This window comes from Chanodichthys erythropterus, chromosome 14, assembly GCF_024489055.1.
Source record: "Chanodichthys erythropterus isolate Z2021 chromosome 14, ASM2448905v1, whole genome shotgun sequence".
NCBI classification, from domain to species: Eukaryota; Metazoa; Chordata; class Actinopteri; order Cypriniformes; family Xenocyprididae; genus Chanodichthys; species Chanodichthys erythropterus.
In genome coordinates this window covers 14,066,144-14,089,821 of record NC_090234.1, presented here as the reverse complement: position 1 = coordinate 14,089,821, position 23,678 = coordinate 14,066,144, and the positions used below count along the sequence as shown (strand labels likewise).

Sequence of the window (23,678 nt, the reverse complement as noted above, 5' to 3'; positions counted from 1 at the left end):
TCTGTTCAATTACCTTACCAAAGATAGCTGTGATTAAAGGATATAAATTATTATAGGCTTATTTTCATATTGATGCCTTCATTGTTTGATCATTCAAAACAAAAAGTGCCAAAACATCTACTGGTTAAACATTAACGCTGCAGCCCATGTAGATATAATAAACTTTATTTTAATATAGTTCAAATACAATGCATTATGTAATTTATAGACTCTTAACCTACTTAATAAACTTTTTCTGTTCCAGTCATAATTGTATTTTAGAAAACTCAGTTTTGCCGAGTCATTTTGCTTCTCCAATAAATGTATCTTGATGTAAGAATGTTTACATATTTGTACTGGAAAACAAGACAGAAACACTGAGGAAGAAGATTAGAGTACTGAAAACAACATTTGGGCCTCAGTTGTCCTTTTTATTGTCGTCCTCGCTGAAGAACGCCGTCAGCTCCTTTCCATCAGGAACGTATTGTATGTTCTCAACCTCTCCTCCATAGTTACTGGGCTTCTGGAAGTGGATTTCTAGATGGTCCTGAAGATCTTCTTCATCCATCAGCCCCTGAATTCCCCCCAGCAGCACGGTGCGATTCGGGGCCCCTGAGTACGTCTACAATGTGACAACAAACACCATAAAACAAATGCATGTAGATCACATTCACTTAACACATATTTCTGATGTAGAAAATGAACTTGAGGGTGTGTTGTTGGAAACACACTTGAAATTTCTTGAGCTGGTAGTCATACAGAGGAAACACGTCAACCACCATGTCGCTGCCGGTGTCAACACAAAACTTCCCTCTGAGAACCAGATTCTCTGCAACTGAAAGTGAAACCAGAAAGGCCGTCATGAAGAACTATGAATCTGACAGAAATTATATCTGATAATTGAGCTGAAACATCCGTCCACAAACACAACAGTCATATGTAGTTTGTAGCGTATGAAGACGGGACATACATAAGATAGTTGAGTATAAAGTGAACTTCTATGATCAACAAAATCTTTCACATAATACAGAAATTGTAAACAACATCATGTATGGATAAAGACACACCTCCGGTGTTGACGAAGGTAACGCGGCCTGTGCCGTTATTCTTGTCGTACTCCAGTTTTTCCACTTCACCTCCACCTCGACTGGCTCTAGAGAAGGACAGCTCCAGCCGGTCTCTCATTCGCTCCTCAGGTAAAGTGGGCGGGGCGTTGTGGAACTTGATTGTCTTCTTGGATACCTTGACATGAATCTGCATGGACAGAAGTAACAGCAGTTCACGTCAACAAAGAACACATGATTCTGGACACAGAAGCAAGTTCTGATGGAAATCGCTCTACCTCAAACTTCACAGAAGGATCCAGAGTTAAAGAGTACGGCTTTATATCCATCTTGGCTTTGTCACAGGTCACCGAGCACTTCGCCAGTCTGAGGATCTGCTCTGCCACTGAAAGACACAAAACAGCAACACATTATGAGAAACATATGAAGAGTTTTGTTCCAAAACGCAATAACATTTTGATTCATTTGAGTAAAAAGGTTTTTTTTACCAAGAAAGCGGCAAGATGAAAACCACTATTTTCTGTTTCAAACTTTCACATAGCATCTTTTGGTTATAAAAACATTAAAAATTCAAATCTACATTTTGATTTTAAAAAGTTTATTATAATTTTCCCAAATTGCAATAAATCCATGACACTTTTTTTGCAAAATGCAATTAATCCATCGATATATAAAAGTTATTTTTCAAATTGAAAATACACAACAAGGTAAGTTTATTCACATATATGACAGAGTCTAAACTTTGCCAATATTTATCTTATATACAGGCATTTTACTAAAAATAAATTCAGTCGTCGCTCCCAAAATAAATTCAAAGATTCATCTTGTTAATGTTATAAATTATTTTTCATTAGCGATTAAAGAGTATCTGGCGCCACCGCACGGTTAAATAAACACATTTGCTGAGTACATTGGTATTAAAAATGGCTTTTTAAAAAGGCTTCAATGTTTACAGTGTTTGGAATGGTGCGCTGTGATTGGTTGGATATGTCGCGTTCCGCAGAAAAAGGAGACTGACGTTTGTCGCGTTTTGTAAAGAAAGGGAGAAAACATGACAGAATAACATGACGGATATTGCATTTTGCGCAAAATTAATAAATGTCTTTTCAATACCGACCAGATATAATACTGATTTTGACGGAAACTCAATTTTTTTGAAAATGTATCGTGTTTTGAAACCAGACTCTTCATATACAGTAGTGGCCAGAGAGGTTATTTGTTTCTAATGACCCTACAAGTTCAATGAAACCATCAAATTATGAGGAAAATTATATTTTTTAAATATGAGGGAAGAACAAAACACTAAACACTAAAGTCCCCCTGTGGTGAAAATCAAGTTTTTGTTGTTTAAATTGTGTATTCGTGTTTTATGTGAAACTTTATGTAGCTATCTTGACCAGGACTCCCTGGAAGAGTTTTTATATTTCAACGGGACCTTCCTGGTAAAAGAAAGGATAAATAAATATCCAGCAGAACACCAGGACCTCTCTTCCATAATGGATACATGCAAATAAAACCAGAAAAATTATACAGATCATGACGAATTTGATCTTGTCCATACCCTTCTCCTCCTCGAACGTGATGAGAGCCTGGCCGCCCTTCAAGAGGAACGATGGTCTTTGTGTGACTGTGAATACAGACGCCACGAGATCATCTCTCTCCTCTCCCTCATCCGTCTCAAGACCACGAGTAAACTTCACTGGTTTCACTGGGATTTTGGCTTGTATCTGCATTCAGAGAGAATTGGTCAATTACAGACATGTATTCATATAGTACAGTCCAAAAGTTTGGAACCACTAAGATTTTTAATGTTTTTAAAAGAAGTTTCGTCTGCTTACCAAGGCTACATTTATTTAATTAAAAATACAGTAAAAAACAGTAATATTGTGAAATATTATTACAATTTAAAATAACTGTGTACTATTTAAATATATTTGACAAAGTAATTTATTCCTGTGATCAAAGCTGAATTTTCAGCATCATTACTCCAGTCTTCACTGTCACATGATCCTTCAGAAATCATTCTAATATGCTGATCTGCAGCTCAATAAACATTTATAATTATTTTCAATGTTGAAAACAGTTGTATACTTTTTTTTTTTAGGATTCCTTGATGAATAGAAAGTTCAAAAGAACAGCATTTATCTGAAATACAAAGCTTCTGTAGCATTATACACTACCGTTCAAAAGTTTGGGGTCAGTAAGAATTTTTATTTTTATTTTTTTTAAAAGAAATTAAAGAAATTAATACTTTTATTCAGCAAGGATGCATTAAATCAATCAGTAAAGACATTTATAATGTTACAAAAGATTAGATTTCAGATAAATGCTGTTCTTTTGAACTTTCTATTCATCAAAGAATCCTGAAAAATAATATTGTACACAAATATTTTGTACAATTGTACACATTAAATGTTTCTTGAGCAGCAGATCAGCATATCAGAATGATTTCTGAAGGATCATGTGACACTGAAGACTGGAGTAAATTCAGCTTTGATCACAGGAATAAATTACTTTGTCAAATATATTCAAATAGAAAACAGTTATTTTAAATTGTAATAATATTTCACAATATTACTGTTTTTACTGTATTTTTAATTAAATAAATGTAGCCTTGGTGAGCAGACGAAACTTCTTTTAAAAACATTAAAAATCTTTGTGGATCCAAACTTTTGGACTGTACTGTACATCACTTTAGATTTTGGGAAAGGACCATATCTGAGTCTTAGGCTAGTAGGGAGATTTTAAAAATGTATTAAAGAAGGATGTGACATGGCATTGAGGAACAAAAGCACTACATTTATCACTAAAATACAGGTTCTTTATTGGCATTTATGGCTCTATGAAGAGCCTTTAACATTCATGGAACCACTAAAGGTTGTTTAGATTATTCAAATGTTCTTCAGACTAAGAAAAAATGGCTCTTTTTAGGAATGGTTCTTTGGGGAACTATATATAGTTCTTCTATGGCATCACTGTGAAACCTCCATTTTTGGAACCTTTATTTTTTAGATTTTATAATTTAGTCAAAATTGTTCTGTTCTTGCTTATTAGGAAGAAGAGTGACCTACATTTGACTAGATCATCTTCTGTCTCCCCCTTGTGCTTTATATTAGCATGAAACACTTGTCATATGATTCAGCAATTTTGATCAGTGCAAGTACAACTTTAGACTGTAATCAATTATTGAATAATCCATCTTGGGCAACAGTAAATATAAATGTGCACACTGCAATAATAAAACACAGGTCAACCTTGAATTTCCGCTGCAGAGAGTCACTTTCGGCCCTCTTGAACTGAAGCTTCTTTCGAAGATCATCAAGTTCTCTCTTCAGATCCTGATTGACTCGCTCAAGACTCTTCATCTCCTCCTGAAATGATGAAGGATAAACACAAATACTCATCAGCTGCTTTCAGTTAGAGTGGTTACCCAGCTAACAAAAAATGTTTAGCTAAAAAGTTTCCTTTAAAGCTATGAAAACTTATTTCTGAATGAATGAAAACATTCTAAACATCCAGTTTTCTTGGTTAAACAAATGTTAAAAGAAACATTCCATTTTAGAATTTTGCACACATCATGGGAATGTTACTTTTAAATGGTTCAAAATTATGAAACAAGAAGTAACATTTAAAGGTGCAGTGTGTAAATTTTAGCGGCATCTAGTGGTGAGGTTGTGAACTGCAACTAACGGCACACACCCCTCCCTTTCGCTACACATTCAACGTAGTGACGATGCAAGCTGCTTCTAAAAACACAAACGATTTAGAAGAACAACATAGTGACGAAACGCGCTCTGAAGAGTGTTTGTCCGTTTAGGGCTGCTGTAGAAACACCCCTCACCACGCTGTATGTGATTGAAATGGCTCATTCTAAGGTAATAAAAACATAACGGTTCATTATGTAAGGTCTTTTATGTACCACTGCAAACATAGTTATGTCTATTATACTGCATTTCTGTCAGTAGATCCTCCCAAATTTTACACATTGCACCTTTAATGGGTTAGTTCACCCAAAAATGTAAATCGGCCATCACTATATAAGTTGTTATTTTGTTTTTTTGGCACACCAAAAATATTCTCGTTGCTTTATAATATTTAATTTTCGAGTTGTCAATATAACAATACAATATATAGAGTATGATTTTACCCCAAAATCCAACATATTGACAAAATTATAAGTGCAAAACCATGCTTCGCTGCCTGGAGTCCAGTTGTTTATGTGAATTGCAGTGATTCATTTATCTGAGCTTTCAGCATTCTGTACAAATATACCTCAGATTTCTTGTCATATCTATTAGTACAGTCAACCGCAATACCGCTTTGAATGTGTTTTGTGTGTTTTTCACGGCATTCGCGCTGAAAACCAAGGTGACGTTACATGCATACCCTCTATAAATAATGTTTTTGTGCTAACGTTATTACTCTGAACGAATGTTCTATTAAAGGATTAGTTCACTTTTAAATTAAAATTACTTGATAATTTACTCACCCCCATGTCATCCAAGATGTTCATATCTTTCTTTCTTCAGTCGAAAAGAATGAGAGTTTTGATGAAAACATTCCAGGATTTTTCTCCATATAGTGGACTTCAATGGACTCAAAACAATTGAAGGTCCAAATGTCAGTTTCAGTGCAGCTTCAAAGAGCTCTACATGATCCCAGACGAGGAATAAGAGTCTTATCTAGAGAAACCATCACTCATTTTCTAAAACGAAATTAACATTTTATCCATAAATGCTCATCTTGAACTAGCTCTCTTCTACTTCTTCTCTATTTGAATTCCAGCAGTGGTCAAAGTTTGAACTAAGTTGTCATATACAATATGCTAGTGCAAGTATATAACTATTAGTTCAAACTTTGACCTGTAGAGGGCAATAATACACTTAGCAGTGTCTACACTGCTGGAATTCAAATAGAGAAGAAGAAGAGAGCTAGTTCATGATGAGCTCTTATGGTTAAAATGTATAAAATGTAGCATTTATGGATAAAATGTTAATTTCGTTTTAGAAAATGAGTGATGGTTTCTCTAGATCAGACTCTTATTCCTCGTCTGGGATCATGTAGAGCTCTTTAAAGCTGCACTGAAACTGACATTTGGACCTTCAACTGTTTGGAGGCCATTGAAGTCCACTATAAGGAGAAAAATCCTGGAATGTTTTCATCAAAAACCTTCATTTCTTTTCGACTGAAGAAAGAAAGGCATCTTGGATGACATGGGGGTGAGCAAATTATCAGGAAATTTTAATTTGAAAGTGAACTAATCCTTTAAGTTCATAACTGAGAGAACATTGGCAAGTAAGTTCTGAGAAAGTATTATCTGATCACGACTCGTGTACCTGTACTTCTTGTAAATCTATCTTAAATTTGTCTGTCAGGTTTTCTTCATTATCCATGAATGTCTTGAGTTCTGCCTCGGCTTTTCTCTTTTCATCGTCTGCTTCTGCTTTTTCCAGCAGCAATCTGGATCTTTCAGTATCAGCAGACTCCACGAGATCCTGTATGGACATCATTAATAATGCAAATGTTTGCTATAGATGATTTATGTTGAATTGTTCGTGTAGTTTGTGCGTGTGTGTATGTGTGTTTACCTTGTATTTCTGTAGCTCCGCCGCCGCTGCGCTCATCTCGTCGTCAAAGCTTTGAATCTGTTCGTTTTGAACATGATTTTTTGACAAGTTAACAAGATTTTCACCAATGCATGTCGAACTGAATTCTTCTAGAAATCTGAAATGGACGTTTTAAAGCACGTAGCCTACCTCTCCGTTTACTCGGTCTCCAGCGTTGTCAGACATGTCTCAAGCGAAATCGAAAGTATCTGAGGTAAAGTAAATGCGAATCAAACCACCAAATACTTGTCGAATGACTAAATGTTCAGATATTTTCAGTGAAAATGAGCCTAGTCACCACTTATTATTTACCTCTCAACTTCCTTATCCTGAACAGTTCAGGCTGAACTCGCCTCGTATTGATCAGAAGTCACATGAGCGACGAATCCTGAAGTAAAAGTGAAAGTACAGACTGAAATCGAATCGGTGCGACTTTAATTCCGTGTTGTGATCCGAATTTCTCAGTAGGCTATGTCTCATCAGGGCTCTACAGGTGGACAGTCACTGACTTTATGAAAAAGTTACTTCTCAACTCTTTGGAGCGCAAACATGGAGCATTGTCTGATTCTCGAGGGTTTGCCGGATGATTTTGACCGTGTGAAATCAAAAGTTGAGCTTTATTTTAAAAATAAAAGACGATCAGGAGGAGAGATCGTGAAAATTCAAGAACATCAAGAGGACAAACGAAAAGCACTTCTTATTTATATTCACGAAGAAGGTGAGTTCAACATCCTAATAGATTGACAACTAATGCGATACTTATGGAAGCTTATTTCCGCCACGGAATAAAAAAAATGAAAGTAATTGCCACTGTTTATTTCATAATTCTGACGTTTCCTCCTCACTATTCTGAGAAATGTCAGAATTGCGATATATAAAGTCTGAAATATGTGAGATATCAGGGGCTAAAGGCACACCTTAAGAAAAAATGTGCCTTTTATTACTCTCAGAATGTATGATTGCAGGGAAAATATATGTTTGTATTGAACATTGATGGAGCGGCAGATTTTGTGTGAATTAATGAGTTAATATTGTATAAAAGCTTCTAAATGTATGAGGTGGTGAGGGGAGCAAAAAGGGGGTAAAAGGCAAACAGTATTCATACAAATACTTTAGCTAAAATAATATGTTTTTAACAATGTCTAGAGTAATACTTGTTCAAAAGAATCACTTTAGCAACATTTGTACAATTTTCTGTTTATTTTGATAAATAAAAGAATCTGTGTTCAATAAATATACTGCCATTAAAATAGGCCTATGTTAATATAAAAATATATTTTAAAAATACAGAAACAAAATTACTCTAAAAAGTAAAGATTCTAAAAGCACTGAAGAAGATCCCATAATATTTAATACAGATTTACAGTAGTAAAAATAAATATTTTATTATGAAATTATAATCAGACAAATTTGCACGTGCATTTTATAAAAAGGATGTTTAGGAAAGTGCTGCTGCAAGTTTTGGTGCCATGTACTGGTTTAGAGGAAAATAAAATCAAAGGCGCCTTTAACCCCGTTGTACCCTAATTTCGCAATTATAAGGAAAAATGTTGGAATTTTGATATGCATTTAGTAGAAAAGTTGATAAGTTTTGCTTTTCTCTTATTAGGCCTATTGTTATTTTTATTGATTTTATACCTATCCACATTTTTCTCCCCACAACACTTTGGGAGAATTATGGGAGTAGGCCTAGGCCTAACTTCTGTTGAAGGGTTAGTTCACCCAAAAATGAAAATAATGTCATTATTACTCACCCTCATGCCGTTCCACATCCGTAATAGACCTTCGTTTATCTTCAGAACACAAATTAAGATATTTTTGATGAAATCTGATGGCTGTAAGCTGTAAACAATCAGTGAAAGCTTCAGTGAATACTACTAATAAGCATTTTCATTCAGTATGATGAGATGACATTATTCTACTCACCCTTCAACCGTCGGACATTAAAAGTACATTTCAAAAGTGTAAAAGCACAACAAAGCACAACACCAGACCATGAATTTGGCCATTTCTAATTATTGGGGGAGACTTGTCCCCCTCAGAGTCTATGGTGGTTATGGCCCTGAGTAAAATAAAGGTTCATGAAGGGGGTTTTCGCAGTGATGAACCATTTGGGCAATGAAAATATCCATGGATCTTAAAGGTTCTTCATGGAACCATTATGCCAATAAAGAACCTTTATTTTTAAGAGTGTACGTTTCCTTAATCAAAAAAGTTTATTAACACTGAATGATAATATTCCAAGGTCATTTTGACAGACAATAAATATTGTATTTACCTGCTTTAGAAACTTTACAGTACACACTGCTAATAGGGATTAGAAGTGAAAAGGGGAGACAATTACATTTTAAAGCATCCGTGTAAAAACAAACCTGGAAAGAGGCGGTGAGGATAAAAACGAGTGATTCTGAGTGCATTCCAGTGAATCATTCATGGCATATATCGTAAATTAAATTGGGCCACAAATGCATAGAATATTTTTTATTTTTTCACACTAACAGAATGAGGAAGGAAAAAAGAATAATCATGTGGAAAAGAATGCAGTGACTGAAAACAGTTCTGTTCTTGCCAGATATTCTTGGTATGTCATGTTAAAATTCCAAGTGTTAAGTTATTCTTCTGACGTCTAGAAAGTAGTAAATGTAGGAAATTTTAATGCTCATTCATTCAAACTGACACATAAGGATTATTTGTTGTGCAGCATTATGATTTGAAACAATTTGTTTCAGTCTCTTTGAATGGAATTTCCTCAAACCGGAAGTCCCTCACATAATCCTAAACACAGTAGGCTTGTTAGGAAAAAGGTGGATATCTTCTTGCATATAAACAATGGTTTTAGTGTTGCTATGTGTCGGTTGCCTTGAAGATAGATTGTTGGTGACTGTGATCTATTTTTTGTTTTTATTGTGCCAATAAGGGGAAAGGGAAATAGCCTATTGTGGGACTGGGTTAAGAATGTTCCTTCTTTTTTTCTTTTCTTTTTTTCTATATTTTCTCTATATTTGTTATAAATGCCAACAAATAAAGTATTAGGAAAAAGAATTGTGAGATATAAACTCGCAATTCTGCACTGTAGTTTTTCTTTTGTCAAATAAACAAATGTTGTGGTTCAGACAACATAATATTTTGAGTTTCTGTTGATTAAACCAATCGCCTTCATTGTATTAACTCAAATTTTCAATTTCAATGAACTCAAAATTTTAAGGCAACCGGCAACTTCCTTTTTTTTTTTTTTTAAGTTAAACCAACAATTATTTTTATTTTTAATTCTAAGATATAAACTTGCAATTCTGAGGAAAAATATCAGAATTCTGAGATATACATTTAGAATTCTAAGATATAAACTTGGAATTCTAAGGAAAAATATTACAATTGTGAGATATAAACTCGCAATTCTGAGGAAAAATATTAGAATTTGAGATATACATTTAGAATTGTGAGATATAAACTCACAATTCTGAGGAAAAATATTAGAATTTGAGATATAAATTTAGAATTGTGAGATATAAACTCACAATTCTGAGGAAAAATATTAGAATTTGAGATATAAATTTAGAATTGTGAGATATAAACTCGCAATTCTGAGGAAAAATATTAGAATTTGAGATATAAATTTAGAATTGTGAGATATAAACTCACAATTCTGAGGAAAAATATTAGAATTTGAGATATAAATTTAGAATTCTAAGATATAAACTCAGAATTCTGAGGAAAAATATTACAATTTGAGATATAAATTTAGAATTGTGAGATATAAACTCACAATTCTGAGGAAAAATATCAGAATTCTGAGATATACATTTAGAATTCTAAGATATAAACTTGCAATTCTGAGGAAAAATATCAGAATTCTGAGATATACATTTAGAATTCTAAGATATAAACTTGGAATTCTAAGGAAAAGTATTACAATTGTGAGATATAAACTCGCAATTCTGCACTGTAAATTTTCACGATTTGTTAAAAAAAACAGTTTTTCTTTTGTCAAATAAACAAATGTTGTGGTTCAGACAACATAATATTTTGAGTTTCTGTTGATTAAACCAATCGCCTTCATTGTATTAACTCAAATTTTCAATTTCAATGAACTCAAAATTTTAAGGCACCCGGCAACTTCCTTTTTTTTTTTTTTTAAGTTAAACCAACAATTATTTTTATTTTTAATTCTAAGATATAAACTTGCAATTCTGAGGAAAAATATCAGAATTCCGAGATATACATTTAGAATTCTAAGATATAAACTTGGAATTCTAAGGAAAAATATTACAATTGTGAGATATAAACTCGCAATTCTGAGGAAAAATATTAGAATTTGAGATATAAATTTAGAATTGTGAGATATAAACTCGCAATTCTGAGGAAAAATATTAGAATTTGAGATATAAATTTAGAATTGTGAGATATAAACTCGCAATTCTGAGGAAAAATATTAGAATTTGAGATATAAATTTAGAATTGTGAGATATAAACTCGCAATTCTGAGGAAAAATATTAGAATTTGAGATATAAATTTAGAATTGTGAGATATAAACTCACAATTCTGAGGAAAAATATTAGAATTTGAGATATAAATTTAGAATTGTGAGATATAAACTCACAATTCTGAGGAAAAATATTAGAATTTGAGATATAAATTTAGAATTCTAAGATATAAACTCACAATTCTGAGGAAAAATATCAGAATTCTGAGATATACATTTAGAATTCTAAGATATAAACTTGGAATTCTAAGGAAAAATATTACAATTGTGAGATATAAACTCAGAATTCTGAGGAAAAATATTACAATTGTGAGATATAAACTCAGAATTCTGAGGAAAAATATTAGAATTTGAGATATAAATTTAGAATTGTGAGATATAAACTCACAATTCAGAGGAAACATATCAGAATTGTGAGATATTTAGAATTCTAAGAAATAAACAGAATTCTTATTGGCTAAATTCAGAATTGCGAGATAAAATCTTGCAATTACCTTTTTTATTCTGTGGTGAAAACAAGCTTCCACAATGTTATGTTTAACTAACATGATTTAGAAAAAATAGAAATGGATAGTTTTAGAGAGAACTCTCCTGTTTTCCAGATCTGAAGAAGGTGCTTGACAAAAGAATCCATAAAGTTGATTTCAAACGTCATGGAGCAGTTGAAGTGACAGTGAAACTACCGGAAGACACGAAAAGCAAAAAGATCAGACCACCAGTTCTGCCAAAGCCCAAGCTGGAGAAGAGCACTCTCCTCATGTCACAGGCCACTCCTGCGAGCCAGGTCATTCTCTGTAATTATTTATGAATTATTAATATAATTAGACTACAAGTATCCTGATTTATGCCTCTTTTGAAAGACAAGGAAGCAACGAGACATTTATGCAACACTCCAGCTTAATATGGGTCCTTAAATCTCAAATAAACAGAAATACAGATCTGTAATTAAGTACATGACTGTAATTTAAAATGAGGTCAGATGAATGTTCATATACTCACACACTTCCTCCTTATTGTATAAAGGTCTCTGCAGTAAGACTGCCTGCAACAGAAATTAAAGGTAATAAAGATTGGACTATAATGCTTTTAATCTTGGTGTTTAAAATTATTTACAGATTTCAAAACAGTACCAATGGTCACATGTATATATTTGTTCATCATTCAGACAATGAGGAGGATTCAGAAATACCAGATCTTCTAATTACCACCCCTAATTCAGTTGATAAGGACACACTTCAGATGTATTTTGAGCAGTTTACAGAGCAATTTGAGCTCGCAAAGCATGGAAATAACAGCTGGATTCTGAAGCTCTACAGCCAGTCAGGTATGATTCAAGAACAAAGTTGCATTGGGAATGTGTTTACTATCCACTCATAAGTGTCTCAATGTAACATGAAACAAACTGGTTTTGCAACTCTATTTTTGGTGCATCACTTACTCAAGATGTAGGCCTAATTCTGTTTCAAAGAAATGACTAGCACTAGCTTACAGTCAGAGCTTACCTAAAATATTGTGATGGAATCATATTTGAGATCAAAATTAACATAATGTTGACCCTTTTCTCAGATTTCAAGATGATTCTTGGCAAGGAAGAACATGATTTAGACATATCTTTACAAGTGTATAAAGATGGAAGTCTAGGAGAGAAGTCAGATCCCCGTCGCTTCATCTTGACTGGGTTTGATGGCGACACAGACTGCAAGATGATCTCATTGTTCATTGGCAGCTGTAGCAAGACGACAGAACACACTTGGGAGACACTTGATGAAGAGAGGATTGTTGTCACCTTCAAACAAGATATTGGTAGGTTCATTAGCAGAAGCCAGCTTCAAGTCTCACAAGGAGTTTGTAGGCCGCTCTGCGTACATTCACATTTCCACAACAATTATACTCTAACAGAGTCCACTAACTATGTCATTCAGGTTGAATGATTCTTATTGACTAAGAAAAATAGTAATTTTCCATGCATGGACTGATAGACAGAAGCGTATTTGACTGATTCTGATGCTCGGACCCTGGATTTAGGTACATGGTGATATTGAAAAGGCACTGGCAGGTCCCAAGTAGAATGCCAGTTGTCCACCAATACTAGCACAGGACCTGCACACATACACAGTATTCACAGCTTCTTCAAGGTTGAATTTCACCCGAGCTCTAACTATAAACAGGAAAGTTTCCCAAAACATACTGATAAGTTGTACTTTTCTTTCAGTGAGAGGGAGACAATATTCATCCTTATTCTCTAGTGCTTGAAGATGAAAAGGAAAATGAATGCTTTAAGAAGTCATCCAAATAATTTAATATTTAGAACAATAAATGTTGATTAATAACGTGATATATATTGAAGTGGCAGTGGATTCCAGAATCCACCCCCTTCACTTCAAACTAAGACAAAAAGTGTTCCAAAAATAGTTCTTCTATGGCATCACTGTGGGGGAATGCTTATTTTCACTGCTCTGGCCGATCAGTGGAGACGCGACGTGACTCTGGGCGATCAGCGGAGACGCGACGTGACTCTGGGCGATCAGCGGAGACGCGACGTGACTCTGGGCGATCAGCGGAGACGCGACGTGACTCTGGGCGATCAGCGGAGACGCGACGTGACTCTGGGCGATCAGCGGAGACGCGACGTGACTCTGGCCGATCAGCGGAGACGTGACGTGACTCTGGGCGATCAGCGGAGACGCGACGTGACTCTGGGCGATCAGCGGAGACGCGACGTGACTCTGGCCGATCAGCGGAGACGCGACGTGACTCTGGCCGATCAGCGGAGACGCGACGTGACTCTGGCCGATCAGCGGAGACGTGACGCGGCTCTGGCCGATCAGCGGAGACGCGACGTGACTCTGGCCAATCAGCGGAGACGCGACGTGACTCTGGCCGATCAGCGGAGACGTGACGTGACTGGCCGATCAGCGGAGACGTGACGTGACTGGCCGATCAGCGGAGACGCGACGTGACTCTGGGCGATCAGCGGAGACGCGACGTGACTCTGGCCGATCAGCGGAGACGCGACGTGACTCTGGCCGATCAGCGGAGACGCGACGTGACTCTGGCCGATCAGCGGAGACGTGACGTGACTGGCCGATCAGCGGAGACGTGACGTGACTGGCCGATCAGCGGAGACGCGACGTGACTCTGGGCGATCAGCGGAGACGCGACGTGACTCTGGCCGATCAGCGGAGACGCGACGTGACTCTGGGCGATCAGCGGAGACGTGACGTGGCTCTGGCCGATCAGCGGAGACGCGACGTGACTCTGGGCGATCAGCGGAGACGTGACGTGACTCTGGCCGATCAGCGGAGACGTGACGTGACTGGCCGATCAGCGGAGAGGTGACGTGACTCTGGCCGATCAGCGGAGACGCGACGTGACTCTGGGCGATCAGCGGAGACGTGACGTGACTCTGGCCGATCAGCAGAGACGTGACGTGACTGGCTGATCAGCGGAGACGTGACGTGGCTCTGGCCGATCAGCGGAGACGTGACGTGACTCTGGCCGATCAGCAGAGACGTGACGTGACTGGCTGATCAGCGGAGACGTGACGTGACTCTGGGCGATCAGCGGAGACGTGACGTGGCTCTGGCCGATCAGCGGAGACGTGACGTGACTCTGGTCGATCAGCGGAGACGTGACGTGACTGGCCGATCAGCGGAGACGTGACGTGGCTCTGGCCGATCAGCGGAGACGTGACGTGACTCTGGGCGATCAGCGGAGACGTGACGTGACTCTGGCCGATCAGCGGAGACGCGACGTGACTCTGGCCGATCAGCGGAGACGCGACGTGACTCTGGCCGATCAGCGGAGACGTGACGTGACTCTGGCCGATCAGCGGAGACGCGACGTGACTCTGGGCGATCAGCGGAGACGTGACGTGACTCTGGCCGATCAGCGGAGACGCGACGTGACTCTGGCCGATCAGCGGAGACGCGACGTGACTGGCCGATCAGCGGAGAGGTGACGTGACTCTGGGCGATCAGCGGAGACGTGACGTGACTCTGGCCGATCAGCGGAGACGCGACGTGACTGGCCGATCAGCGGAGAGGTGACGTGACTCTGGCCGATCAGCGGAGACCCGACGTGACTCTGGGCGATCAGCGGAGACGTGACGTGACTCTGGGCGATCAGCGGAGACGTGACGTGACTCTGGCCGATCAGCGGAGACGTGACGTGACTGGCCGATCAGCGGAGAGGTGACGTGACTCTGGCCGATCAGCGGAGACGTGACGTGACTGGCCGATCAGCGGAGAGGTGACGTGACTCTGGCCGATCAGCGGAGACGTGACGTGACTCTGGCCGATCAGCGGAGACGTGACGTGACTCTGGCCGATCAGCGGAGACGTGACGTGACTCTGGCCGATCAGCGGAGACGTGACGTGACTCTGGCCGATCAGCGGAGACGTGACGTGACTCTGGCCGATCAGCGGAGACGTGACGTGACTCTGGCCGATCAGCGGAGAGGTGACGTGACTCTGGCCGATCAGCGGAGACGTGACGTGACTCTGGCCGATCAGCGGAGACGTGACGTGACTGGCTGATCAGCGGAGACGTGACGTGGCTCTGGCCGATCAGCGGAGAGGTGACGTGACTCTGGGCGATCAGCGGAGACGTGACGTGGCTCTGGCCGATCAGCGGAGACGTGACGTGACTGGCCGATCAGCGGAGACGTGACGTGGCTCTGGCCGATCAGCGGAGACGTGACGTGACTCTGGCCGATCAGCGGAGACGTGACGTGACTCTGGGCGATCAGCGGAGACGTGACGTGACTCTGGCCGATCAGCGGAGACGTGACGTGACTCTGGGCGATCAGCGGAGACGTGACGTGGCTCTGGGCGATCAGCGGAGACGTGACGTGGCTCTGGCCGATCAGCGGAGACGTGACGTGGCTCTGGCCGATCAGCGGAGACGCGACGTGACTCTGGGCGATCAGCGGAGACGCGACGTGACTCTGGGCGATCAGCGGAGACGTGACGTGACTCTGGGCGATCAGCGGAGACGTGACGTGACTCTGGCCGATCAGCGGAGACGTGACGTGGCTCTGGCCGATCAGCGGAGACGTGACGTGACTGGCCGATCAGCGGAGACGTGACGTGGCTCTGGCCGATCAGCGGAGACGTGACGTGACTCTGGCCGATCAGCGGAGACGTGACGTGGCTCTGGGCGATCAGCGGAGACGTGACGTGGCTCTGGCCGATCAGCGGAGACGTGACGTGGCTCTGGCCGATCAGCGGAGACGTGACGTGACTGGCCGATCAGCGGAGACGTGACGTGGCTCTGGGCGATCAGCGGAGACGTGACGTGGCTCTGGCCGATCAGCGGAGACGTGACGTGACTCTGGCCGATCAGCGGAGACGCGACGTGACTCTGGCCGATCAGCGGAGACGCGACGTGACTCTGGACGATCAGCGGAGACGTGACGTGACTGGCCGATCAGCGGAGACGCGACGTGACTCTGGCCGATCAGCGGAGACGCGACGTGACTCTGGCCGATCAGCGGAGACGCGACGTGACTCTGGCCGATCAGCGGAGACGTGACGTTGCTCTTGGAGATCAGCTGGGACATAGACTGGTGTTGTTGTGATGGTGGCCGCCATTTTGTGAGTGTTCTTTGATGCGGCGGCCATTACGTGATTAAGCATGGTGTCGCGTTCTTCTGCGACACCCACAGTAAAGGGAGATCCGCTCAGTAGTAAAGCCTGTTCAATATACTGTTCCAACGTCCCGCTTGGATCGTGTAGCAGCATGACAGCACTGAGCGGGTCAGATAGTCCACCGCGAAAAAATATCATTAGGCACTCCTCATTAAAACAGGTTAACGGTGCCAGTTCAATAAAGTCCATGACATAGTTCTTAATGGATCTGTCCCCTTGACGGAGACCTATTAACTTGGCAGATGGGTTCATATTTGTTGAGACAGGAACACTCACGGTAGCTGCTGGATCTTGGTAGTGGCGAAGTCTTCTGTAACGAAGCGGGACTGAGGCAGAGATCCAAATGCAGCATTTTATTAAAGTAGAGTGGTTGTACAGGCAGAGTCAAAACAGGAACAAACAGGAACAGTAAGGAGCAGGCAGAATCGTAGTCAGGGTACAGGTAGTAGATCGAGGCAGGCGGATATCATACACAGAACGTTATACCAGGCAAGGGTCAGGACAGGCAGCAACAGGTCAAGAAACAGGAACAGGCAGCAACGGTAACAGACAGGCAGACAGACAGGAATATAAACGCTCGGAGATGATACACTGGTTAATCAAGACTTCGCAATCGGATGGTGTGAATGAGAGTCCTTTTATAGTCAAGGTAACAAGCTGCAGCTGGGTCTGGTGATTAGTGAGGAGTGTGTGCATGGCTGTATGTGGCGACAGGTGATTGGTGTGGAGTGAACATGTGACTGGCAGGGAGGATTGTGGGAAGTGAAGTCCAGGAACTGACAGGAGCAGACTGTGATCATGACATTCACATCCAGCGCCACATTGTTTAAATAGCAAATGCACTCGTGCCCATCTGTTCGCCCATAGGCGTGCTGGTCTGAAAACGAGGTGTGTTCAGGTGCATTGTTGGCATGTTGCTATTTTGAGACAACTGAAAACGACTGCGCCATTGACCAACTGAAACCTGCTCTAAAGTGCTCTAAAGCCTGGCACGCAGACCATTTTTCCATCATTAAACTAGCAAAAGAGGATTCAGCACCTGCAGCTGCGCCATACGCTTCAGACCATGTGCTTAGATTGTTAAAGAGTTAATGACGGCATACTCAATTCTGTGAACGTTTTAATAGAACCTGTATTGATAATTTTCTTCTTTTTTTCATTTTATCAACAGATGTCAAGTCATTTATAAAAAAATGCACTTCAAAGCCACTACAGGGTCGAGACATCGGAGTGACGCATTTGAAGCGGACGGATTCGATCCTGGTCCAGGGAGATTTGGAGAAGATCAGTGAAGAAATTCTCATCCTTTACTTCAGCAATAAGAAGAAGAGCAGAGGAGGAGAGATCGAGAACTTCATTTGGATCAACAGACGATCGAGCGCAGTCATCACCTTTGGAAACTGTGACGGTAGGTTTTCAGATTAGTTGCAGTGAAGAAACATTTGTTTAGATTTACAGCACAGTACACTGAAAAAAAAACTTTTCTGACCTCATGTTTTTAGCAAAAACTCAATTATTTGCATATTTTTTCTGAAAATCTTATATCATTTTAAATATTTTTATATCTTATATCATAGCTTGTATCATCATTTAAGAATGTTTAGATATTTGTACTGGAAAACGTGACAAAAATACTGAGGAAGAAAAAGACATGTATGACAAAATCTGACAATTTTACTCCCTCGACGTCACAGTCCAAGATATTTTCTTTAATTCCTGATCCTATACATGCTGCTGCTGCAGCCATCCTCAAATATCACAACAATCACATACTGAAGCCTTATTTTGATAAATTTAAATACATGAAATTGAAATTCATGCAAAGGTATAGTGATAACAAAGAGAAAACAACAAAAATACTGTTGACAATAAGACAAGTGTCACATATGGTTGTTATAGACCACTGTTACAAGACTTTTCAAGGACTTTCAAGAGCAATTTTCCCATCACTTCAAAGCTCAAAAGTCTGAATATTATCCATTTTAAATGTTATTTTTAATGTGATGACCAAAAATATTTTCTGTTCATCCTTCAAAGACTTGTAAAACCAAAGGTTTCACGATGTAGAAAAAATAACACTTGGTGAAAAACAAAAACTTTTATTTTCAAATATAAAAAGTCATTAAATATAACCAGTAGATGGCAGAGAAACACTTATTGGCTCATTTCCACTCCCCCCCCACACACACACACACATTTTGCTATTGAATTTACTTTTAGACATGAAATCACTATTTTGTCTATTTATGCTATGTCACTTTATACTGAAGTAAGAAGTATATAATTGTAGGAAAAGGCAGTCTAATTGAAAAACAAATACTTTTCTTCAAATTGCAAATTACATTATACAGAAAGCACTTCCTTTATAATCACTGAAGCTGTCAGTCAGTTCAACACAAATCCATTTAGTGCAAAAACTCCCATTTTAGTCAATGAATATGACTAAACTTCACAATTAATCTTTTATTTACATCGTGTCTCCGCCTTGTGTGTTATAACGAGAGGATTTGTTCACATGTAGAACTTAGTAAACTCGTGCTTAACAAGCATTTTGAGAGATACAGAGTGTATTCTTACTACTGGTAACTTAAACACCTCTGGTCATTATTTCCAACAGAAATGCCTGTGATTGGCCTCAATACTCAACACTGCAAAATCATGTTGTAAATAGACACATTTGCAGCGCCATTGAACTGACGTGACACGAATATAACAACTAAATCGTTTAAGTTTACTTGCATTGATCTGACCAGGCAGCCAAGGAATAGTAATTGTCAAACCCTGCCATTCCCAATTGATGCCCCTGTTTGTTTGCATCAATGATTGTTATTTTTCTGTGTATTACATTGAAGCTGTTCTGAAACAATCTGTATTGTGTAAGGCGCTATAGAAATAAAGCTGACATGACTTGGTTAAGAACACGCCTACTAAGAGTAATTCATTATACTGTCTCTTCTATTTTAATAGATGCACATGCAGTGGTGGAACAAAAACACAACGTTTGCGGCACAGATGTTCAAGCTTCGCTGTTTTACTCAAGTTTGCAAAAGACTTTAACTGGAGAAAAACCAACCCTGACTGATACCATCACAAAAGTCAACATTTCTGTCGGTGAAGATCTACTTCGTTTCTTTGAAACCAATGAGGGATGTAGAAAACAACTGGAGAGCGATGCCAAACTTTTTCATGCCAAAGTTCTTATTGACAGCACTGCAGCAGCAAGGGAAATCATACTGGAGATGGACGTCAACAAAGAGTCTCTGGCTGCACTGCTAATCGCACCCACTTGGGAGTCCAAAACAATGAGGGAAGTTCAATCCTTTTTGAGCAGATACGCTACAGAAGAGCTGCCAGTGGATGAGGACGTCTGGAAGAGAGTTGAAAACGGCTGTGACAGTCTCCTCACGGCTGATACAGCGCTCTTCTACAAGCAGCGCAACTCTAAAGTTGTAATTGCTGGAGTGAAAGAGCAGGTCAGGATCCTTTCGGACAAGATCAGGACACTCCTGAAGAATGCTACTGTTGAGGTGGAAGTGGAAAGAAACACGATCGAGGCAACAATTCAACTAGACTGCAAAGAGACATTTGATCTAATAAAAGAGCATCTAAAGTCCAAATTAGAGGAGGTAAGTTTATCCCATGATGAGAATAAGCACATAATATCTCTCAGAGGTCTGAAGGACAAAGTCAATTCAGTGGAGATGTTCATCAAAGATGCCAAGAAGAACATAATCACACACCAGCTGAAGCTATCTTCTAATCTGATTCACTTTCTAAAGTCACTGGATCTTCAGAAGTTTGAGCAAGACAACCAGATTCCCGCTAGACTTCTAAACCGAAAGGATTTTTTTGGGATCTTGGTTGAGAAAGAAAACCTGAAGAGAGCTGAAGACAAAATGGGTGAGATTCTCAAAGAGGAGGTTATACAACTTTCTCCCAGTCAAACCGGTGAAGCCTGGACACACTTTCTCAAGAATCTTCAAGATGAAATAGAGTCATTTCAGAAAGCCAACGACATCAGGATCACACAATCAAACATGCAGGTTACAATATGTGGGTTTTCTAATGCAGTTGCAGATGTTTCAGGGAAAGTGAGGCTATATCTGGAGAACAAGGAACCAACGACTGAGAACGTCCCTCTCAAATCTGTGCGAGAGGTCGAATTTGTCGACTCCTGCCTGAATCTGTCCGAACTCCCTGAACTCAAGCGGCTTGGCGCAACAGTACTTGCTTACAAAGCATTAAATTCTCCTTGTCTGAAGGTCACGGCAGCTAAAGACAACATCAAAGATGCCGTGGGTGTTGTACAGGAGCAGCTGTCATCAATTGTTGTGGAGAAGCATAAGTATTGCAAAGCAGGAGAAGCGAAGGTTCTGGAGAAGCACGGAGCCAACGTGAAGACAAAAGCCAGAGAGAAGCAGTGCAGCCTGTATTTATCACAAGAGCAAATGGTTACGTCCGGTCCTCCAAAGAGCTTCACACACAAAATAGGCAATTTGATGACTCTGAGCATCATAGAGGGAGAACTGCACCATTTTACAGCCGACGCTTTGACCTGTCCGATGAATGCCAATCTCAGTTTCAATAACCCCGTGGCTCAGCGCTTTCTCCAGTTTGGAGGCGACAAGATTACAGAAGTGTGTAAAATTCCCCAGAAAGAAAAGCAGTCTCTTCTGCCTGGAGACGTGCTGCTCAGCGATGCTGGAAAACTCAGCACCGGGACGCTCATTTATGCAGTGCTCCCGCAGAAAGGTCAGACGCTGGACTCGCACTACCTTCAGTTGGCCGTGCATAACAGTCTCCTGAGAGCTGAGGGGAAAGGATGCGTCTCCATTGCAATGCCAGTAATCGGTTGTGAAACTTCTGGATTCTCCGTTAAAGAAAGTTGCATGGCGCTCCGAGCAGCTATACTGCAGTTCTGCACCGACCATCAGAATTCACCTACGAATATTAGCAATATCAGTGTAGTGCATTCAGATGAGAAGATCGTTGAGGAGTGCAACGCTCTGATCCAGGAACTAGTAAGATCCTTCCTATTTCACAGACCTCAAATGTTTACCAACAATGCAAAAAATTATGTTCTTCCTCAGTATTTCTGTCTTGTTTTCCACATTCTCAAATCAAGATACATTTACAGAAGAAGCAAAATTACTTAAGATATTAAAGGGTTAGTTCACCCAAAAATTCTGTCATTAATTACTCACCCTCATGTCGTTCCACACCCGTAAGATGTTTGCTCATCTTCTGAACACAAATCTTTTTGATTAATTCTGAGAGCTTTCTGTCCCTCTATTGACACCCTACGCAACTGACACTTTCAAGCTCCAGAAAGGTGGTAAAGATATCATTAAAGGATTAGTCCACTTTTAACCCTTAAATGCATACCTTGGGTCTTTTGTGACCCGGGACGTCATTCACTACCCTCCTCCTCGTTCATTTTTTAAAGTTGGACATCAACCTTCTTGGTATTCCTCAATCAATTCATTATAAAGAATATAACAAGAAAAAATCATATAAATATAAAAGAATGCCTATTTTTGTATTCATTTTTTGTAAAAATTGTATAGGGTCGCAAACGACCCGAGGTGTGTATGAGTTTATATATATTTTTCTGCACAACAATAATTGAATCTTAGATGACGGAATAAGTGCAATTCACCTTTATTCCACAAGGTGGCAGTGTCTGATACACAATGCTGAAGTGACGACTCTTTCAGACAGAAAACAAAATAATAAGAGAAACATGAAATGGCTCAGCGATTTACTGCAGAGCAAGTACTGAACGCAATCAAATGTGACTGTAACTGTCACTGGATTGATCTGGTGAAGCTGTTAGTGATAGAAATATTGATTTTGAAGATGTTGAAAATGAAATAGTTTTGAGAATACGTTTGAGATCGCGAATGGGCTCATATTCGTGACCAGAAACATAAAACTAGCCCATTATTTGCTGAATTTACTGGGAAATGAGCTCTGATGAGGACAGTGGTGATGGCATAAAACATCTGCTCAGAATGAGCCCTTTCAAGCTCCAAAAGTTAACAAAATACAATTTATTTTATTCTTCTGTAATTGTTACTCTAATATCAGAGGAGTTTTATATTATCACGACAGGTAGAGATCCTTCCATGTTAGATATAGTTCTGGGTCGATAAAGACCCGAATATGTAAGAATGATTGGCGAAACAGTCATGCATTTAAGGGTTAAATAAACTTTTCCTGATAATTTACTCACCCCTATGTCATTCAAGATGTTCATTTCTTTCTTTCTTCAGTTGAAAAGAAATGAAGGTTTTTGATGAAAACATTCCAGGATTTTTCTCCATATAGTGGACTTCACTGGGCACCAAACGGTTGAAGGTCAAAATGACAATTTCAGTGCAGCTTCAGCTTCAGAGAGCTCTACATGATCCCAGACGAGGAATAATGCTGCGTTCACACCGAACGTGTTTGGGGCGTCTGATTTACATGTTACGGTAATGTAAACTCGCGTCTAGTCATCCTGAGGTGCGAATCAAGCGTCTAGCGTGCTGCGAATCGGCCGTTGACGCGCAAATGGCGCGGCGCGAATTGAGCGTTCGCGTGCCTGACGCGTCTGATGCACAAATTGAGCGTCTGATGCCCTAGACGCACAAGTTGAAAAATCGGAACTTTGGCGAAAATTCGCGGCGCGTTAAACAATCAGGGACTCTGCTTTGGTAGTAACATGTTTATGACGTGATCAGCGGTGGAGACCAGAACAAAGATAATAGTCGCTGTGTGTGGCCACCCTGAGCTCTATGATGTGTCATCATATTTTTATAGAGACAGGAATAAAATGGACCTTGCCTGGAAGAGGATAAGCGAAGAAATCGGACAATCTGGTTAGTTGTAAAACGATTTGCATGATTTTAGCTG

The 23,678-nt window shown here is 39.9% G+C and overlaps 2 protein-coding genes across 2 annotated transcripts in view; one reads left to right on the top strand and one right to left on the bottom strand.

Annotated features, from left to right (window-relative positions):
• Window positions 1-199: 199 nt before the first annotated feature.
• Window positions 200-7,094, bottom strand: nmi (N-myc (and STAT) interactor). Its single transcript, XM_067408656.1, has 10 exons — window positions 6,962-7,094; window positions 6,800-6,858; window positions 6,632-6,688; window positions 6,380-6,538; window positions 4,298-4,414; window positions 2,605-2,770; window positions 1,322-1,428; window positions 1,047-1,233; window positions 711-814; window positions 200-601 (listed from the first exon to the last, which is right to left on the bottom strand). The coding sequence occupies exons 2-10, from the start codon at window positions 6,833-6,835 to the stop codon at window positions 398-400; spliced, it is 1,137 nt and encodes a 378-aa protein (XP_067264757.1). The 5' UTR covers window positions 6,836-6,858; window positions 6,962-7,094; the 3' UTR covers window positions 200-397.
• Window positions 7,095-7,195: 101 nt separating this feature from the next.
• The window catches only part of LOC137035412 (protein mono-ADP-ribosyltransferase PARP14-like), a 35,043-nt gene continuing 18,560 nt past the window's right edge, over window positions 7,196-23,678 (top strand). The window contains exons 1-7 of the mRNA XM_067408654.1: window positions 7,196-7,367; window positions 11,733-11,914; window positions 12,154-12,190; window positions 12,296-12,454; window positions 12,697-12,933; window positions 17,953-18,189; window positions 19,749-21,802. Coding sequence (XP_067264755.1) covers window positions 7,199-7,367; window positions 11,733-11,914; window positions 12,154-12,190; window positions 12,296-12,454; window positions 12,697-12,933; window positions 17,953-18,189; window positions 19,749-21,802 — 3,075 coding nt within the window. The 5' untranslated portion in view covers window positions 7,196-7,198. The remainder of the gene's footprint in view (window positions 7,368-11,732; window positions 11,915-12,153; window positions 12,191-12,295; window positions 12,455-12,696; window positions 12,934-17,952; window positions 18,190-19,748; window positions 21,803-23,678) is intronic.

Bases quoted from the DNA above. Each gene is read 5' to 3' on its own strand.
- nmi (XM_067408656.1), bottom strand. From the start codon at position 6,835: ATGTCTGACAACGCTGGAGACCGAGTAAACGGAGAG. The intron at 6,539-6,631 runs GTAAACACACAT...ATGTCCATACAG, and splicing joins CGGAGCTACAGAAATACAAG to GATCTCGTGGAGTCTGCTGA. The intron at 1,234-1,321 runs GTAGAGCGATTT...CTGTCCATGCAG, and splicing joins ATCCTTCTGTGAAGTTTGAG to ATTCATGTCAAGGTATCCAA.